At 54.6% G+C, this 20,192-nt stretch overlaps 1 protein-coding gene across 2 annotated transcripts; it reads right to left on the reverse strand.

Moving 5' to 3' along the window:
• Nucleotides 1–1,066: 1,066 nt before the first annotated feature.
• On the reverse strand, nucleotides 1,067–19,424 carry SEZ6L2 (seizure related 6 homolog like 2). Of its 2 annotated transcripts, XM_077141272.1 has the most exons (18): nucleotides 18,865–19,424; nucleotides 17,839–17,970; nucleotides 16,827–17,126; nucleotides 16,342–16,481; nucleotides 15,856–16,057; nucleotides 11,871–12,056; nucleotides 11,027–11,195; nucleotides 9,185–9,348; nucleotides 7,094–7,294; nucleotides 6,501–6,639; nucleotides 5,510–5,706; nucleotides 5,178–5,372; nucleotides 3,471–3,662; nucleotides 3,176–3,367; nucleotides 2,632–2,670; nucleotides 2,331–2,448; nucleotides 2,131–2,227; nucleotides 1,067–1,644 (listed from the first exon to the last, which is right to left on the reverse strand). In XM_077141272.1, the coding sequence occupies exons 1-18, from the start codon at nucleotides 18,941–18,943 to the stop codon at nucleotides 1,615–1,617; spliced, it is 2,772 nt and encodes a 923-aa protein (XP_076997387.1). In that variant the 5' UTR covers nucleotides 18,944–19,424; the 3' UTR covers nucleotides 1,067–1,614. The 2 variants fall into 2 exon arrangements, with proteins under 2 accessions (XP_076997387.1, XP_076997388.1); XM_077141273.1 differs by lacking the exon at nucleotides 2,632–2,670.
• Nucleotides 19,425–20,192: the final 768 nt, after the last annotated feature.

Genomic DNA, 20,192 nt, shown 5'->3' on the forward strand with positions numbered 1-20,192 from the left:
CCAGCCTCCTAGCCAAACTCCAGCACTTAGGATCTTGGCCGGTAGCAGCTGGAAGGGTTCTCCCTGGCTTTTGAGGGCCTTGAGCCATGGCCTCTCCCCTCCAAGCTCTGGGGCCTCATCCCTATGGTGGCATTTCATGCCCACTACAAGTCAGAAGGCAGCGAGTAGACTTGGTGAAATTTGCATTTAAATCCCAGTTTGGCCACTTGTTGGAACCTCCTGAAGAAGTCAGTTCGCAACTCTGCGCCTCAGTTTCCTTAACTGAGAAATGGGAATTATAAATTGTCCCTACCTCACAAGGGTCCTTGTGAGAATTAAAATGAATAGTTTAAAGCGCTTAGCGCAATGACGGGCCCAGAATAAAGACTCAAAACTGAAGCTTTCCAGATGAATTTGGCTCATGTTCACTTAAAATTCAACCCCCTTGAATATTTCATCATCCTTTTGAGTGTCCTAAAAGTTTTAAAATTGTATTTAAATACAAATATAAAATTTTAATTGAGCAAAATTCAGTTAATCTGAGGAAAGGCATTTGAGACAAAGCAGGCTATCATGTCCTTATAGTGTTCAAAGGCAGGTAAAGTAGAAAAGGTCACCTGCAAGGACACGAGGCAAGCCCATTGTTTATGAAATGCTGCAAATCTGAGCAATACTTGGTAGAAAAGCAAGTGCAAATAGGTTTACAATGTCAAAAAGATTAAAAAGAAAAAAAGTACACTTGGATGGATGCAAAAATTCTCCAAACGGCATGGAATTTTAGGTAATCTGGTCATGAGACACATCAAGAGCCAAACAGGAAGGGAAGCTCCTATCAGCTGTCTCCCAGATAAAACAAACTAGAAATATCAAGCCCTGCTGGAGAGACAGCCAAGGCCCATGCACCAGCTTGTCTCAGTCACCCAAAGACACAGAGGCTAAAGTCAGGCTTTAACCAGCTCCCCTGGACATTGCCCTGTGCCCAGTTTGGTGTGTCCATCTTTGTTCCCCTTTTCCCATCCCTCTTTCCAGAGAGGCCGCCATCACCACCAGCACCCCCACCTCCCCACACCCCACTAGCCCAGTTACAAATGGTGATTTTCTGTTTATTGTTCAAAAACAAAAATCCAGAAGCAAAGGTGGCGAGATTGTGGACTGGGGGACTGTAGGAAGGGGGCGGGGGCCTTGTCCCAGCTCTTCCCTTCATCCATCATCTTCTGACTCTCCAAAGCCCAGGAGTTAGGCCTGGGGCCAGGGCATCTGGGAGGAGCAGAGCCTTTGTGGCCAAGGGATCAGTAGAGCTCTCAAGGTGATGGGGCAGTCCTTGTGGGGTGCTCTGAGCTGGAGGATTGCAGGGGAGCTTAGTTTCCCTCCCAGGCTTCAAAAGCCAGTGATGGGCACGGAGGGTGAGGACAGGCCCCTGGTTTGGCAACGGAGAAGAGGAGGCTTTGGGCAGCAGGATGCTGGTTTATTTACGAAGGGTCTCCAGGGCCATGAAAGCCCACTGGTGGGGCCGGGAGACTATTTACATGACAGGGAGGAGGGGAGCAGGGAGTTGGGGACCAGGTCCTGTCCTCTCCCCTGCCCAGAAGGAGGAGGAGAGGGGCATCCTGGGTCCTGCAGCCTCGATCTTGAGGATCAGATGGAAACTTCATATTCCCGTGTATCCTGGAGACAGAAGGGATCAGTTGCTGGTGTGGAATGGGAGTGGAGAAGGCAGAATAATGGGAATTGATATCCAAAAGTGGATGAAACACCCTGGGTTTTTAAAGTAGCTTTGATCACTGGGGACTTGGGCAGCTTGCAGTGGGGATGGGGCTGAATCTGACTAAAGGTTGTATTTGGTTTGTTCTACCATGTCAAAATCACATAAAAATCTGCATTCCTGGCTTGTCTTGGATAACTGGAAGATCTGGCAGTTAGGCCATACAGGGTGGAGCTGCATTCTACAGCTGGGGCATAAGTTCTCTGATTAGCCACAGTCCTTACCGTTCCCTATTGCCCCTGACTTGCTGTGCTCATAGATGTGGACTCTGTAGACGGCAGAGTTTGAAATTTCCAAATCAGAGATTACAGAGACCCTTGAGAAGAGGCTATGGAGTCCTGGAACTGAGAACCAGAGCGCCCCCCCCCCAGGGGTAGGGAGAGGCTCACCCCAGCTTCATACAGTGGGTTACTGAAGTCCGACTCCACGGTGATGGGGCTGTACGAGTGGGAGCCCGAGAAGCCGAAGAGGGATTTTCCCTGCAGCCTGGGAAAGGGAGAGGACAGAGGCCCTTAATCAACAAGGGGGGCTCCAGAGCCAGGCAAGGGGGCAGTCAGCCCCAGCTAGCGGCCCTGACTGGGTTACTCACTTGGTGTAGTATACGTAAACGCCACTGCCGAGGACAATGACCAAGCCCAGGGGCAGCAGAATGGCCAAGGCCAAGTTCCCACCTTCCAGCTGCCGTGACGGGTCTGTGGTCTGGGTCACTGGTGGGGAGGAGAAGAGGCTGGTGATCAGGGGCTGGGCCCTGCCCTGGCCTCTCCCAGCCTCCTGCCCTGAGCCCTGAACCCTGGGCCTTACCCCTCCAGGACCTGGCCTCCTGCCCCCGGCCTCTGCCTCGCCCTCCCGACCCGGCCAGGGCCTGGGTCTCCACCTGTGCCCTCACTGACCTTCCAGTTTTCGGTTGTCCAGGAGCTCCTCATAGGCCACTGCAGGGAGAGGAGGGGGAGGGGGAGGGGGTCTGAGCCAGGGAGGGGAAGGAGGGTGGGTAGAGGGCCGGCAGCCCGGTGGGGCTGGGCTGGACAGCCTGGTTCTCTCTGCCCTCTGCTCAACCTAAACTTTGTCCTTCCCTTGGTGCAGAAGGGAGGAGTGGGCAGGGCAGAGCCTTTTTCTTCCATCTCCAAACCCCTAAAGTTTGGGGGTTCCTGCGCCAGCCAGGTCTTCAGAATTTGTCAGATAGGGAAACTGAGGCCTATCCAGACAGGGCAAGGGGCTTCTAGACCAAGGCCCTTCCACTGCATCCCTTAGGGTAATTCCATGACCCCAAATTTTCCTAGAATTTCTAGATACGCCTGTGAGGATACAGCACACGGGAGGAAAAGGGGTGCTCAGCGGGGTCTCCCGTTCATCTGGAATTTGCTACCTGATTCTCCCAGCCCTGTCACTCCCAGGCACTAACGTGCCCTCCTGTCTCTTGCCGTGAGGCCCAGGCACCTTTGCAGAGCGGGGGCTGGCTGGTCCACTGCGAGGGGTGGCCAGGCACACAGGTGATGGTGACCTCGCCGATGAGCTCGAAGCCCTCATAGCAGAAGAAGCGCAGGGACTCGCCGGCCTGGTAGTGATGCTTGTACAACGTCTGGTAGCCATTCTCTGGAACTCCAGGGTTCAGGCACGGCTCGTACTTCACTGTGGGGAAAGGGTTTGGTGGCGTGTGCCAGCTGTGCTGCCGAGCCGGCCCAGCCTCCCCAGCATCACCCAGCCACCCTCCTAGGGCATTCCCCACACTCACAGGCGCACTTGGGGACCCGGTCGCTCCACTTGGGCGTGCCTGTGTCCCGGCTGTAGCAGGTGAGTACGGCCGCCCCCTCCAGGCTGTACCCCGGCAGACAGCGGTACTGGACGTGGGAGCCCACAGGGAAGCCGGCATCTGAGGCAGTGCGGTGCCCGTTGGTGATCTCCCCGGGGTCGGCACAGGTCATGACTGTTGGTGGTGGGAGGGCAAGGTGAGGGAGGGGCAGCGAGGGCCTCAATTCCTCCAAGGCTCCCCCAGAAGCTCAAGGCTGGAAGCTTCTGGAGCACCACCACCCCTTCCTACCTTCAGAATATTTAACCACCATACCAGAGCGTGCTAACCAAATACCAGTAGGGTCAGCCCCCCATGGCGGACTGCCTGGGAAGGACCAGCAGTGGCCCTCTTTAAGAGGCATGGCCCTCCTTTCCCATCATTCCTTGCATGCCCGGCCCACTTCCCCACTTTACACTACCTGCCTGCCCACCCTGCGGTGGCAAGATCATCATCATCATCATAGCTTTTTTTTTCCAACTAACTTGTGCCAACCACCCTGCTAAGCATTTTGCAAACATAAATCATTTCAGATGTCATGATACCAAGAGGTCAATGTCACTGTTGTCTCCCTCTGATGGAGCTGGGAGTTGTCAAATGACCAGCCCATGCTCACTCAGTCAGGGAGTGGCAGAGCTGGGACCTATTCAAGGCCACTGCCATGTAGCACCAGACTGAGAGCCAGGAGGGTGGTTCTCAGCTTAGCCTCAGGCTCAATGTCAAGGTGCCACCCCCACCCCCTACCCCCACAGGTTCCCTCTGGAACCTTGGCTTGTTTCCTCCTTGGAGACAGGAGGCAGCTGGACCAGCTGAATTCTCAGCTCCATCCAGGCCTAACATTTTGCACATCCCTCCAGGGACGGGGAGCTCACTGCTTCCTGAGCTGGGTCAACTCAAAAGTCTTCCTTGTGTCCAGCTCAAATCTGGCTCCCGGAAACTTCTCCCAGTGGGCCCCACCACTGCCCCCAAGGGCCATGTGGAAGACACGCTGTCCACACTGCAGCAGGCCCAGCTTCTTCAGGAGTCACCTCTGCGAAACCTCCTGCCCACTACCTGAGGGGACCCATCCAGCCCTCTGCCCCCAGCCCTTCTTCAGAACTGCAGGCTCTGTGGGCACCTTTTCCCTCACTCCTTACAAGCCCCTGATCTGTTTCACCCAGGCCCACAGATGACAAGTACCTTCCATAAGTCACCCAGCAGTTACTGCTGTCCAGTTACCTGTTCCCCTCCCAGGGGAACCTCTGCACATAGCCCCAACCCAGCACAGGGCTTTGATGATGGCCTTAAACAAATCAGGTGCTCTAATGAGCTGTGGCCTTGGGTAAGGGACACCTCAGAGGGTCAAGGGTCCTGCCGGGCCTAGAACGCTAAGGGTGGTGGCCAGAGTCGAGGGGGCCAGCCGAGCCAGAGTGGAGCGGCGGGACTCAGGTGGGCCAGGGGCAGGGACAGGGACCTGTGGGTCCCGGGCAGTGGAATAGAGAGTCACTTCCCAGAAAAAACGGGAGAGGGACCCACTTGCATGGAAACAGTTGCCAGGCACGGACTGGAGGGGTGGAACCCAAAGGGCCTGGGGGCGAAGGACGGGACAAGGGTGGGGAGAGGAGGGGACAGAGGAGGGACCTCGAGGGAGGGAGACGGAGCAGGGCGGCTCACTCTTCTGGCAGGCAGGCGGCGCTGCGCTCCAGGACAGGTCCCACTGGCAGGTGAGAATGTCGGACCCCAGCAGCTCATAGCCCGGCTCGCACTGGTAGGTGAGCACTGTGCCCCGAATCAGGTCCCCGTGGGACGCCGTCCTCCAGCCCCACTCCGGAGGTGGCAGCTCGGGGCACGTGTCGTTCCTCGGGACCTCTGCAGGGGTGGGGGACAGAGAATTGGGGGGCTGCCCTTAGACTAGGAGTCCCCTTCCAGCCTCGGTGCACCCCGACCCCCCCGGGATCTCTGGCCTGCGGGACCCCTGCCCATCTCGGGACCCTAGGCCCCGGTACCTTTGAAGTGCAGCACGAAGCCCTGGCCCAGGCCCGGGTTTGGGGGCCCGGGAGGTGCCTGGAACTGCAGCGTGAGGTCGGGCCCGGAGGAGAGCAGGCGACGGCGCGGTTGAGGCCCCCGCAACTGGGCCAGGACTCGGGCGCTGGGGCCATCCCCGTCAAACAGCGTCAGCATGTCCCCTTCGCGCACGTTCAGGCTGCAGGGGGTGGGGTCAGATATGGGGGCGGGGCTACTAAGGGCCACGCCCCACCCCCTTCCGCCCAGTCCCTGCCCTGATGGTGAATAATCCTATCTTCTTCAGCCCCCTATCCCGCTGCCGGGGCCCCGCCTCAGCTCTGACCAATCATGGGCTTTTCCACTTCGTGAGTCCCTCCAGGGTCTACCTGTTCTGGGTGCCTCCCGGTTCCTGCGGCCCAATCCTCAGCCCCCCCCCACCTCTGGCCCACTCTCCAGCCTCTACCCCATCAATCACGGGCTCCCCTCCCAACCTAGACCCGCTCCAACTCTGACCAATCAGAGCATCCGCACTCCGCTCTAGGCCCTGCCCTAGTGGCCACGCCCACTTCTGGTTCCCTCCAGTCACATGACCAGCTCATGCCAAATCAGCCGACTGGATCCCCCACCCACCCACCTCCACCTTGGGTGCTGGTGATGATGCAACAGCTTGGACCCAGGACCCTGGAAATCGCTCCAGGGGCAGCCCCCCACTCCTTAATACCATCAAAGTGTCAGAGACACTGAGGCCGAGTCCCGTTTCTCAGAACAGCCCTTGAAGAAGGCCGCATTGCCCCCATTACTTGTCCAAAGTCATCTGGCTAATAACTTAGGTCTAATTGACTAAGGCAAATCCTTAATCACCTCTCATCAGACCACATATTTGCTGATTCTAGCGCAGAAATACAGGAGCAGCTCAGAATGCAGATGGCACATTTTCAGGCCATCCAGGGCTGAGCCTACACCCATGGAACCCTCTGCAGGACCCAAACATACATCTCAACTTGGAGCAAGATGCGCTTCTCCTCCTGGACGTGCAGGCCCCACACGCAGTCCTGGCCCGGGCTGTAGCTCTGGGGCCAGTCAGGAGAGAGGACCACACCGGCTGGCTCGGACAGCTCCCCGCCACACATGGCTGCGGCAGAATGGGGTCACATTCAGGACTCAGGTGGGGAGACAGTCTTACACTCCCAAGGGCGTGCACCATTTCACATGGTCCTTCCAATTCACTAGCCACCTGTTTCTTGACACGCCTACGTCTTGTTGTGCCCGGTCCTCAGCCTTGCTCTTGAGTAACCTCAGCGGCTCTCCAGCCTTCCCATCACCACCCTCCGTGACTTAGCCCAGCCAAGTTCTGGCTCTAGAAGACACCTGAGTTTGTGGCCCCTGGATCCTGTAACAAGCTCACCAATTATTCAGCTAAGAAAACTGGGGCTCTCTGCAAGAGGCAGGGATTTTTCCAAGGCCTGGGTTGATTTGGCTTGAATCTGGAGGTCTCGCTCCTGTTTCCTAGGGCTTCCTAGGACCCCCACATCAGGGGGTAGTCTTTAGACTGACTGACTCCCTGGGGCTGGGGGGCAGTGGCTCACCCTTGCAGGCTGGCTCTGTGTCGTTCCAGTGGGGTTCTGTGGGATCCACGCATTCGATGGCATTGGGGGGGCCAGGGGGCTCCAGGGCATATCCGGGGAGGCACGAAAAGGTGGCCAGTGCCCCTGGGCGGTACTCGGGATCCGTGGTGGTGACGTTGCCATGTGCCAGGAAGGGAGCGAAGCAGCGATCCTCCTCAAATGCTAGGGAGGAGTCAACCACAGAAACTAAGGACTAGGACAGGCCTTAAGGGACCACACAGGGGGCTTTAGGCTGAACACAGGTGTCCACTGGCCACTCAGCGGGCTTTTTAAAGAATTGAATGCACTTGGGCTTAGCTTTCACTCTCCACGTTGCCAAAAATGCCAAACGCTCCTCCTTCTCACATTCCTATGTTCTCTCCAGAGTCTCCAGACAAATCCCCTAGGCTAGGCAAATCCCAGCCAGCATCCTACAGATGTGGAAACTGAGGTCCATACACAAAAATCCCCTTGCCCAGGGTCACACAGCAAGGCAGCAGCAGAATCCAGGCCTCAAACCCAGATCGCTTGATTCCCAGGCACAGATAGTTGGCCCTGGACATGGCAAAGTCGGGGGAGAGGTGCGTTTGGAGAACTGGCTTACTAGGTTGGCAAAACCAACTCTCAGGTTCTCATCATCTTTGGTTATCCAAGCTATTGCTAGAATCCAAAAGGCAGCTGATGCAAAAGCTACCGAGTTTCCACTTTGGACTAAGTTAGCAAACATGAATGCTTATAGGATATTTCAGTTTTTGTATACCTGACCACATCTTAGCTGCAAAATTACCCATGAGATAAGATTTCAGTTGCTCTCATTAAAATGGGGACTTGGAAGCTCTGAGTGGCGGTGACCCACAGCCACAGAACCAGGCCTCAAACCCGGGAACTCCTACTAAAAGGCCAGTGCCCTTTACATTTTAACGCTTTCAGAATATATCCTGCAATTTATTTGTGCAGATCTATTATCCTAGTTCACTGTTACTTAACCTGATAAAGTACCATGTAAAAATCTATCCATCCACCTGGGCCAGTGTCAACTGTATTTCTCCCGTACTTCGTACCAGGAACTAACTCCAACCATCTCTGTGCATTTCACTTTCTTTGTCTCTCTCCTGGTACTGTTTGCACAAGGCCTCTGCTCAAGACACCCTAAAATTCTGTTTCCCAAGCATACCAGCTCTTCCCTGCCTCACATTTCCTTGCACTGTTTCTTCTAAGATGCAGTTCCCCAGTCTCTCTCTTTTCAAATGCTCTCCATCCTTTGAGGCCCAGCTCAAAGGCCTGTTCTCCCTCAGTCACTGACCTCCTGGCAGGAAGTGACCTTTACCTCCTCTTAGAAAACACAACTTTCTCCCTTCTGGCCACAGGCTGCCTTTATTTTATTATTATTATTTTAAATTTATTTCTGTGGCTTTCTTCTTTCGCTACCTTTATTCCAGCACATGTCTGCAGCGGATAGTTGATGTTTCTACCTGTCCAGCCTCTGTAACCCCTTCTTTCTGATAACAGCACCCCTATTTCCCTTTGGGGAGACACGCCTTTCTGAACTCCTAGTCCCTGGATTCCAGGTGGGGCCAATCAGGGATGACCATGTGATGTAGGTCTGCCAATCGGAACACTACCTGCCCTTGCTACAGTGGTTGGCGCAAACCTGGTCACATGACCTACGGCAGGCCAATGAGAGCCTTTCCTAGCATTTTCACTGAAGCTCTCAGGAAAGAGATGTGTTCTCTTTCTCTGTCTGCGCTGGACTAAATAAATTGTGTGGCATGGAAACCGCGAGTGGCTAGGTCCACCACACAGGAAGAGCCTGCCTGAGAATGAAGCCAACACAGAGGAAAGGAGAACTGAGAGACTGAGATGACTAGTCTCCTGACTGTGTCCCTGGAACCAGCTACAGCTGAAGCTTACATAGGAAAGTCGTCCTCAGGGAATTAGAGGGGGATCCTCTGCTGGGGACCCTGTAGTTGTGCGGTGGGGGTGGGGCAACTCAGGTTTCAAGGATCCAGACACAGAGACGGGAGCGGAGGGAGCCTGTGCCTGGGGGTCAGGAGGAGGGGAAGGTGCAGTTACCTTCGAAGCGGAGGCTCAGCAGCAGGGGGTTGGCAGGTGTCTCCGAGAGCAGCTCCACATAGAGCGACTGGGCGTCACTGATGAGACCCCGCTCCGGGACATCATCCATGTCCGAGTCATAGATCACAGGGGAGAGGGGCCCACCCCCCGAGCGCACCATCAGCCTGGAGGGGAAGAGAAGTAGACAGGAGCTCTTCCAACTGCCTACGACTATCATTATCAAACATTAACTAGGTGCGACGTACTCCTCCTAAGCCCTTTACGCATTTCATCTCGTTTAATTTTCACAAATTCTTGAGGCAGATACCATTATTATTACTTATTTTAGAGGTGAGGAAACTGAGGCCAGGGAAGACCAAGTAACTTGGCAGAGATCACATAGCAAGTTGTGGCAGAGCGGGGATACTAGTTTGTTAGATAAAGAATAATGATGATACCTTGAGTAGGACATAAGATTTTGTTGGTTTGTCCAGAGTGATGCCCCAATAAATCACAGAGTGATTTGAACAGTGAATAAGAAAGTATTTGCAAAGTCCCCATCGGGGAATGGTGAGAAAGGGAGAGAATTCAACTTCCCCAAGCTGAATTCTTGATATTCTCACAAGCAGTGCGGACAACCAAAGCTATAGGCTGAGCCCCCAACCTTGGGGTTTGTTCATGTGAAACTGAACCCTGCAAAGGATAGGTCAAGCCTACTTAAAATTAGGCCTAAGAGTCTCCCCCCACAAGAGAACCTCTTTTGTTGCTCAGATGTGGCCTCTCTCTCCAGCCAACACAACAAGCAAACTCAACACCCTCTCCCTGTCTACGTGGGACATGACTCCCAGGGGTGTGGACCTTCCTGGCAACATGGGACACAGATCCTGGAATGAGCTGAGACTCAGCATCAAGGAATTGAGAAAACCTCAACCAAAAGGGGGAAGAGTGAAATGAGACAAAATAAAGTGTCAATGGCTGAGAGATTCCAAACAGAGTCAAGAGGTTATCTTGGAGGTTATTCTTATGCATTAAATAGATATCACCTTGTTAGTCAAGATGTAGTGGAGAGGCTGGAGGGAACTGCCTGAAAATGTGAAGCTGTGTTCCAGTAGCCGTGTTTCTTGAAGATGATTGTATAATGATAAAGCTTTCACAGTGTGCCTGTATGACTGTGAAAACCTTGTGTCTGATGCTCCTTTTATCTACCTTATCAACAGACAAGTAAAACATATGGAATAAAAATAAATAATAGGGGGAACAAATGTTAAAATAAATTTAGATTGAAATGCTAGTGATCAGTGAAGGAGAGGGTAAGGAATATGGTATGTATGAATTTTTTTCTGCTTTCTTTTCATTTCTTTTTCTGAATAGATGCAAATGTTCCAAGAATTGATCATGATGATGAATATGCAACTATGTGATGATATTGTGAATTACTGATTATATATGTAGAATGGAATGATCAAAAATTACGAATATTTTCGTTTGGTGTTTTTTTGTATTTAAAAAAATTAAAAATTAATAAAAAATAAATTAAAAGAAAAAGAAAGATGATGATGATGAAGGTGATGGCAAACACTCATCAGGTGCTTACTGTGTATTAGGCCCTATTCTAAGTGCTTTACTTATCTGACTTCATTTATCCTACCAAAACCTTAAGTAATATTCTCTCCATTCTACAGATGAGAACACAGAGGCACAGAGGGGTGAAGTGACTCATCTAAGTTTGCACAGCTATACCACCGAAGAAAGGGTAAGAACTAAACTTGTGTTTGACACATAGCCCAACTGGGATCCGTCCCAGGTCTGTCTAACTCTCCACTGCTCTGAGATGGGGGCCTCTAACCCCAGGCAGACCCTCACCGGTCATTATCCTCATCCAGCGAGACCCTTTCGAAGTGCAGGTGCAGTCGGCGTCCCTCGGCTGCTTCAATGACCCAGCGGCAGGTGAGGTTGGGCCCTGCAGCTCCCCCAGGCTCGGGGGACACGATACGGCCAAGTGTGGCATTGTGAACAGTGCCCCCACAGGATGCTGTGGGCAGAGGGAGCAGGGTAAGGTTGGCCCGGACTGACTTCTCCTCCTTGGGTCCTTAGCCCTTCTCAGGCCCAGCATCAGAGCTGTTGTGGCCACAGCTTGGCTGGGACCTGGCTCAAGAGATGGCCCGTACCCCATAGGCTCACCCCAGAGGACAGAACCTTCTCCAGACTACCACCCAGGAGGGGAGCCATCCCTGGAATAGGAAAACCCCAGAATGGGCACCCCTCTCCAGGATGGAGAGTCCACTAAAATGATGCCTTCACAGATAAGGCCACCTTGGAATGGAGACTTAGTTATGGGGATCCCTCAGAATGGAAACCTTCAAGATGGGGACTCTCAGCAGGAAGACCCTACGGGACGGAGACCCTCCAGACCATGGACCTGAGGAATCCCCCTCTAATGAGAAGATATCCCCCTCTAATGAGAAGAGCCCTAAAGGGATGCCCAGAATGGCAGCTCCCCAAATGGAAACCCTCCAGGTGGGACATCCCAGTATAGAGACCCTCCAAGAATAGAGACTCTTGGTATAAAGCACTCCAGTTGGAGAACCCAGGATAGGGACTCTTCAGCATGTGTTTTCCCCAAAGATAGAGACCCCCAAGATAGGATCCTCCCAATGAGGTCGCCAAGACAGAACCACCCCCAACCCCATGGTGGCAAAACACTCACCCATGCAGCTCGGGGGTTCACTACTCCAGGCTGGCCGGGTGCCATTGAGGCAGATGAGGGTCTCCTCGCCCTGCAGCTGGAAGCCTGAGTCGCAGTGGAAGGTGGCGGCGCCCCCAGGGTGCAGGTCTGTCACGCTCACATCCCCATGGGCCGGCCGAGGAGGAAAGCCGCAGCTCAGGAGGTAGGCTGGACCAGCCAGAGCAGAGGGAAGGAGGACTCGTTTTCACATGCTCCTCCCTTCCCAATCCCCCAGCACCTCTTTCCCTCTTTCCCGTCTCCCAGGGACACAAGCTGGCTCCCCATTGGAGACCACTCAGTAAGAGCCCCTTACATGAGCACATTGCCTCCCAAAGAGATGTCATTTTGACATCTCTTAGCTCCATCAATTTTTATGATCTACCCACTTTTGCCCCCGTGTGACAGACGAGGTGCCTCAAAGAAGTTATTCTGGCCCCCGGTGTTTATTTGTTGTATGGCCACAGGCAAATCTGAACCTCTGTCCAGCGCTAATAATAAATAGTATTTGCAAAACTTAATTCACCTTCCAAAATGCTCACATTGGAATGTTTGACCCATTTTTCAGATGTGAAAATTAAGGCTCCAAGTAATGAAGTGCCTCATAGCACTTTGCTTCCCTACACACACACACACACACACACACACACACACACACACACACACACACACACAGTCTTTCCTTACTGAGGTGCACTGTGGTGCTATCATCCAGGGAAGCCACGTGAAACTCCTATAGGAACTTGGACTATTTTACATTAAAGACATTATTATTCGATGTTCTCTAAATGAATCCCCCAATGAAGGTGAAGTGCTAGGGAGAGCTTTGCTGTCCTTGAAATCCTTGCAAAATCAGATGGGATAAAACAAATAAATAGAAAGTGACTTGGTAGTAAATGATAAACTCAATAATGAATCCTGAAAGAGCTCTGTGTGTTTATGTTTCAGAACTGGGCAGAGCCCATCATAAAGGACTTCCTTTTGTTTCCCAGCCCATGCACACACACAAAAAGGACTTCCTGAAAGAAATGCTATAAAGCCAGGTCCCCAGGAAATTCACCAAGCATTTCCTAGGCTGAGCCCTGGGAAAATAGAGGTGAAAAAGATACAGCCCTTGCTCTGGGGGGAGCCCAAACAACCTTCTTACCACAGTGATTTGCATGAATGTTAACCTCTATAATTGCTTGCTGTGAATCAGATGGGAATGCTCTTGAATGACATTCAAGATTTTTCCACAGCTGATATCAGCCTGGCACCTCCAGCTTCGGTTCCCGACACTTCTGACCCATATATCCTACACGACACGGTTTTGTGACTCCTTGCGATCCCACCTCCATCCTTTGCTCTCACCATTGCCCTTGCCTGGCAGGCTGTCTCCTCCCTCTTTCTCATCTTTCAAGAAGTAACTTAAGTACCACCTCTGCCAGGAAGTCTTCCTGACACCTCCCCTCCCTCACCTGTACACAATCCCTCATGCAGAAGTTTACCAACACATTAACCATTGTCTGTTGCCATCATTGAAGTTATACATTTGGTTTCTCCATGAGACTGAACCAAAACTTACTTATTTTGTCTCCTAAGAACCTAGCTGATCAATTGCAGCAGCCCAGAGGCAGTGTGGAACTGTTCAGAGAGCACTGCATGGAGAGACAGGCAGACCTGTGCTCCTCTCCCAGCTCCACAGCTTACGAGCTGTATGACCTTGAACAGGTGACTTCACCTCTAGGGGCCTCTCACCTGTAAATGGCAATAATAATTCCTACCACTGGGGATTGGCCTGAAAAATTAAATAAAAGAAACACATAGCTCCTGGCGGATAGAAGAGGCTCAGAAAAATGTTAATCGCCGACCCCTCTGCCTCAACTAATGAATGACCAGGAGCCACAGATCTGATTTCAGGCTCTGCCATGAATTTGCAGGTGGCTGAGCAACCCTGCAGATAACCTTTGAGCCTTTTTCTCCTCTGAGAGCTGGAGATGACAAGGGCCACTCGCCAGGGTTGCTGTGAAAAGCAGATGAAATCATAGTTGGTGAGAGGGCTCTGTAAATGGGGGAGTGTGCTGGATTGGGGGTGAAGAGTGTTGGAGCCTTTGACCTTCCAGAGAAGCTAATGAGGCCACTCTGGCCCAGCCGCCCGAGTTACTGCGGGTTGGGAAGGGCTTAAGCAGGTCCTCGGTCCCAAGGGTGCGCAGAGGAGCCGCAAAGCAGGAAAGACCGAGACAGGTAATAAAAGGCGATTTATGCAATAGCCCTGCTTCCCCCAGTGTTCCACTTAGCACCAAGAGTCCTATTTTCAATGCCCTGGGGAAGTGCCTGCTTAAAGGAGCTAGTGGGGAGCCATTCTGTAATACCCCAAGTCCAGTCTGTGGCCCTGGGCCCTTGGGGCCTGCCCTTGCTTCCCACCAACCAGGCAACCCCCCATCCCCACCCCTCGCTCCCACCCGTTTGCCAAGTACATGCCCTGCAGCAATCTGGTCTCTCAATGCTGGGCCTGGTGACCCGCACCCCACTCCTTGCACTCCTGAGCCCCTGGGGCAGGTCCCCAGTAGAGGCCCTGGGAGAAGCAGGAGGGAGAGGCTGGAGAAGTAATGAGGAAGAGATATAAGTTGTGTCCTGGATAATGTCTGCAAGGGGGCTGGGTGCAGGGAGCCAGGGGAGGCCATGAGGAGACATGAAAGGGCCACTGGCTCAACACACAGCTTCCTCTCCATTTGTGAAGAGCATAGAAAGGGATTCTGGAGAGGACAGCAGCGCCTGGGGTGGGGAGTGTGGGCTGGGTCCCTTGCCTCATGCACCCACTTATCTTCAAACCTACCCTGGCGCTGGCGGGAAGTGCCCATACAAGCAGGTGGGGGTGAATGCAGACATGTGTAGGTTCTCTGTGGATAGATGCTCAAGAATGCACCACCAAATGTGCATTCTTGAGTACTTGCCCCTCCCTGCCCACCCCTCCCCTGCCCTTGAAATAAGAAGGTTAGAAGTATCTTTGTAGTTCACAAATCTAAGCCTGTCACTCTCTTAATGCTTAAAGCATGTCAAAATGCCTCCCTCCCACCTGCAGGATGGAGTAGTCTGAAATCCTTACTGAGGCTAGTAAGGCCTTCTAGTCCAGTCTCTCAGTCCCCTTCTCCCCCACTCCTCTCTGCTTTCCCTAGAGCACAATAACTGACATTTTTGAGCTCTCACTGTGTATGAGGCCCTATTTTAAGCCCTTGACATGCATTAATTCATTTAATCATTCTAATAATACCATGAGATAGGCATCACAGGCCCTACCATCCCATTATTCAAATGAGCTCATGAAGCACAGAGAGGTCAAGTAACTTGTTTAAAGACCCACAGCTAGGACAATTTTGTCTCCCCTGCTGAAATAGCAAGGAGTCATATTTCGCTTCTCTCTGAGTCTTAGAATGTATGATTTCATCCGTCTAGACAACTACCTCCCTCTTTGCCTCCCTCTCTCCCTTCCCCTGGCCAATCCATCCTTTGTTTCAGCTGAGACATTACTTCCTCCAAGAGGGTTTCCCTAGCTCCCTTGGGAGAAATTTTGGTCCCTTTTGCATGTTACTTCTGCCTGTGTTTCCTCCATGATAGTATTTATCAATTGAATTATAATCATTCCAATTACTTGTCTGTCTTTCTACCTAGATGCTGAGTTCAATGAAATTGGGTTTATACTTGGCTTGTTCATTCCTCTCCCCAAGGCCATCACGGGCTCTGGTGCAAAGTAGGCACTCGATGACCATTTGTTAAGGGAATGGATGAGTTGCCGCTTGGACGTGTGCACTCACAGACAAAGGTCTGCGAGGGTGTGAGACCAGTGTGCATGTATCTCCTTGGGGGTTCCGATCCCCAGGGCCCCAGTCAGAAGGGAAAACCCCCAGCAGTTCTCTGGGTTTGGAGGGTGCCCGGAGCTGTCCCCTGTGCCCAGTGCAGCCTCGGCCCTTCCACCAGCTCCCAGGCCCCTCACCCTGATAGTGGATCCTGAAGCCACCGCCCCGTGGAGCCCGCGGGCTCTGGAAGTGCAGGAGCAGCCGGTTGGTCGGGCTCCGAAGGACCTGTCCTTCTCCAAGCATGGACGAGTTGGCCAGGAGTCTGGGGGCCAGGCCTGGGGACCCCCCGCCAGCCAGCACCAGTAGTTCCTCCTCCCGAGACAGGTTCAGTGTCTGCACCTAGAGAAATCAGACCCAGACCGGCCAGGTCAGGTCAGCCAGGGGAGGCGACTTGCTAACACTGCCTGCCTTCCCTTTCCCCACATGCCGCGGCCCAGCACAGTGCTGCCAGCCAAGCTTAGAACTCCAGGAGGGTCTGAGGTCATCGGGGTCAGAAAATAGGTTCAGAGAGGGTGGTGGCCACACAGCCCAGGTCCTCTGACTCCTGGGCCAAGTGTGTGCACATGCCGGGGCCCAGAGGGCAGGACTTGGAAGTTTCACAGTCAGATACTTAGGTCCGTTACCTGGATCTCAATGCCATAGCCGGGGTAGACGTGGATGCTGTAAGTGCAGTCCAGGAGCCCCAAGGCGCGGCTGGCCGTGCTCCCCAAATCTGGAGACTCCACATACCCTTCACCCTCTGAGATGTTGTTGTTACACAGAACTAAAGGGATATAAGCGACTGGGGTTGAGAGAACCCCTGTTTTCTTGCCCTCCCAGCCATGCAAGTCGGGGGCCCTCATCTGTCTTCTCCCAGCTCCCCTGGCCGTCTTTATCCAATGGCCCCAATCCCACCTGCACCCGGCATGCCCTTCCCCAGCTGTAATGTAGATAAAACACATCGCAGCGAGAGAATGTCAATGTTAGCTTTCGTTGTTATTACCCAGAAGCCCCTCTCCCATCTGTACCCAGAGCCTCTTCTGCATGTTCTCAGGACCCTCTTCCCATCCGTACCCAGAATCCTCCTCGCCTACATCTGAGCTTTCGGCCCTACTTTCAAGCGCCTCACCTGGGCTGGTCACTGTGGTGGTGACGGTGGTGGTGGTGATGATGGTTGTCGTGGTCTCCTCCTCTCCTCCATCGGGCCCAAGGGGTGGGCCTGGGGAAGCGGGCCCGGGCAGGGGCGGAGCTGTAGTCCCTGGGGGCGGGGTCAGCAGCTCTGGTGCGGTGGGCCCTGCCCCCCTGTCCCCCTTAGGGGTCACGGCTGTTGTCAGAGGCCCTGTCCCTGGCTCGGTGGCCCATGGCGGCGAGGGTGCTGCAAGGGTCTGGCCGGCTGGAGGGGTGGCTAGTGTGGGGCCTGGATCAGATCCTGGGATAGTGCAAGAGAGGTCAGAGCACATGAGGCACAAACTGGGGGGCCCTGGGCAGGGACCAGGGCTGAGGGAAAGTGTGGGTCTCCCACTGAACCCCAAAGGCCCCTCCCCCCACACAGCCACCCCTACCCAAACACCACACCTCCCTTCCCCCCAAGGCTTCCACAGCTTGGCCCTCTCCTCTTCTCCTCCCCCTCACCACCGAGGCCTGTCCACTTTGACTGGTGCCCTGGGCCCCTCCCTCTGCCTCCCTGTTCAGACCCAGCTCTGTCTCCTGGCCACCCCTTTCTCCCTCCCCTCTCTCTCTCTCTCTGCTCTCTCTGGAACTCAGTTTCTCTGTTTCATATTCTTATCTTTCAGAATCTGTGGCTCTAGATCTGCTAGTCAGTATTCCTCTCTCCTCCCTCCCTCCATTCCTTTCTCTGAATCTGTCTAGTTCTCCGAGTTTCCATCTTGTCTTTCTCTGTGTCTGTCTGTTTTTCTGTCTGCCTTGGCCTCTTGATGATCTTTTCTCTGGTTCTCTGACTGTCTTGATCTGTGCCCAGTTCTGACTCTCTCCAACTCTCTCTCTCTCCAACTCCCTCTGAATCTCACTGTCCTTTCTGGGAGCTGTGACAGGTCTCTCTCCCCTAGCCGGGCTTCCCATCTCTCTGAACCAGTGCCTCTCCCGCTGCCTCTCTCTCACTCCTGCCACCCTGGGGGCCTCACCTGGCAGGAAGCCCATCTCAGGGCCCCTCCTTAGCAGGGCCCCATGGAGCAGCTCAGCCAGAGCCTGGGAGGCCACTGTGGGGGTCTCGCTTCCAGGCTCTGGGAGGGCCTCTTCCTCCTTCAGGGGTAGACCTAGGAGGCAAAGGTGTGTAAGCAACCTCCCCACCTCCCTTCCTTACCCAGAACCATCCTTTCCATAGCTTGTCCTCCCTCCTCACCCAGTCAGCTGAGAACCATGATCAAGAGATCAGCTCCCAGCTGCCCCTCCCACTCCTACCACCCTCCCTCCATGCGCCCCAGGCCCCCAGGCCCCCAAGGCTGTGTGGGCCTTCAGCCATCACGTTGGCATTGTGGTCCCTGGATGGTGCCATCCGGGCAGGGAGGGGGCGGCAGTTCCACCTCCACTCTCACCTCAGAACACTCTCCCCCCAACCCTTGGGCTCTGCGGAGGGTCTGACAACACCTCCTAGCCCTTGCTTCCGCAGTGTCCCAGCTTTCTCTCTCTCGGTTTGTCTCTGCAGCATGGCTGTCCTTTCTCTGCTCTTTCTCATGTTCTCTGCAGTCTTTGCTTCCTCCCCTGGAGTCTGGTCCGCGGTCAGAATGAAGGACTGACTAACTGGTGCCTGAGCCCTGTCTCTGTCCATCTGGCTTTGTTCATATGCCCAAGATCATTTGTGTGATCAGTGCCTGGCCTCTCTCCCAGCACCTCCATCTCTCTACCCAGGTACCCTGAGCACCGCCGCCGCCTCCGCAGACCTTCCCCCAACTTCCCTATCCCTCCTTCCTGGAATTTAACTCCTAAGACGCTGCTACGAGCTCCCCTCATTCATTTCACCATCGCTTTAGGATCAAGGGCTAGGGGATCGGGTGCAAGCTGGACACTCCAGGCTGGCGCACTCCGCGCCTGCCGCGATGCCTCCCCCCTCCGCCGCAGGCTCGGAAGATCCAGGATGTTCCGAGAAAGGATCGCTGAGGACCCCGCCAAGGGCCGACCCGGGGCCCACCCCCACATCCCCATGTCCTTACCCCGAATCCAGGGACAGCTCAGCAGAATTAGGAACAGCAGCTTGGGAGGCGGTGGGTGCTGGGCCCTGGGGGTCCCCATGGCGACTCACCCCGATCTTTCTCCTCGGGGCCTCTCGCAAATAATCTAGCTGCCACCTTTCCTCCGACTCTTTTTATCCTTCCCTTTATTTTCCCCCCCCGCCCCCCCCGCTAGGGGTGGGCAAAAGAAGACGATTTCTGTGCCCCTTGTGATGGAAGGGCAGGTTTGGGCTGGGGGGCGCCTGGATCCTCCCCCTCTGCCCAGCCTCCTCTGTCCTTTGCTCCGGGATCTGTGGGAGAGGGGGGCGCGGCTCCGGCTGCAGGGGGTGGGGCTGCGAGGGCCCTAGGGACTGGGTTCCCCTCTCCCTCGGGCGCCTGGGTCCACCGGGCTGGCTGGATCTCTAGCTGGAGGGATGGGGAGGAGCAAGGCGGCTTCCGAGGGTCTGGGGTGGGGTTGGGGACCGGGAGGGTACCCACTGGGCTCTAGCGGGGTTCAGCCGGGAAGGGGGGCGGGTTGCGGAACCCGGAGAGTCGAAGCTCGGGCACTGGAGCTGCGGGAAGGAGAAGCGGAGAAAGGTGTTGAGTCCACGTCAGATCCTGGGGACGGGCGAGGGGAGGGGCCTGGGATTTTTTTGGGGGGGAGAGAGGGTGGGGGAGGGGGAGGAGGAGGAGGAAGTGCAGAGGGAGGAAGGAGGGACCATTGGAGCGAAGACCGTAATCCTCACTCCCGCGGCCCCTAGGGGAAGCAAAGGAAACTCTCCGGTCCCAGCAATTCCGCCCCCTCCCCCAGTCCCCCCTCCCCCCCGCCATTCCAGCACATCTGGAATTTGAATCTCCTCTTTCTAGGGCGCCGAGGGGCGGCACAGCTGGGCTCACACCTGCTCGGCCCCTTAATGTGCCCCCTCCCCACATCTGGACCCACGGGACTTCCCTTTCACAAGCTCGGGTGGAACGGGCTTCTCCTTCCCGCAGGAAAATGACGCGTTTCCATGTTTTGGGAAGTCTAAGGAATGACAGGCAGGGGTTAGGAGGTGGGGGTGGGAAGAGACCTTCCCCTTACACACGACCTGCCCTCGGCCAGCTGCCTGGCGGTTTCAGCTCTGGTTCTGTCTGCGGGGCTCCGGCACACGGCGTCCGGAGCGCGCTATTTTCAGGACCACCAGCGCGCGGACAGCTCTCCCCTCGGCCCCGCCCGAGCCGGCCCAGCCGGCGATTGGCCCCAGCCACTGTCACGGTCAGTGGCGCTCCCGCCCCGGGCCCGCTGGCGTGAAGGCGGAGGGAGAGGGGAGTCGCAGGCCGAGGATCGAGGA

Source organism: Tamandua tetradactyla, chromosome 23, assembly GCF_023851605.1.
Source record: "Tamandua tetradactyla isolate mTamTet1 chromosome 23, mTamTet1.pri, whole genome shotgun sequence".
NCBI classification, from domain to species: domain Eukaryota; kingdom Metazoa; phylum Chordata; class Mammalia; order Pilosa; family Myrmecophagidae; genus Tamandua; species Tamandua tetradactyla.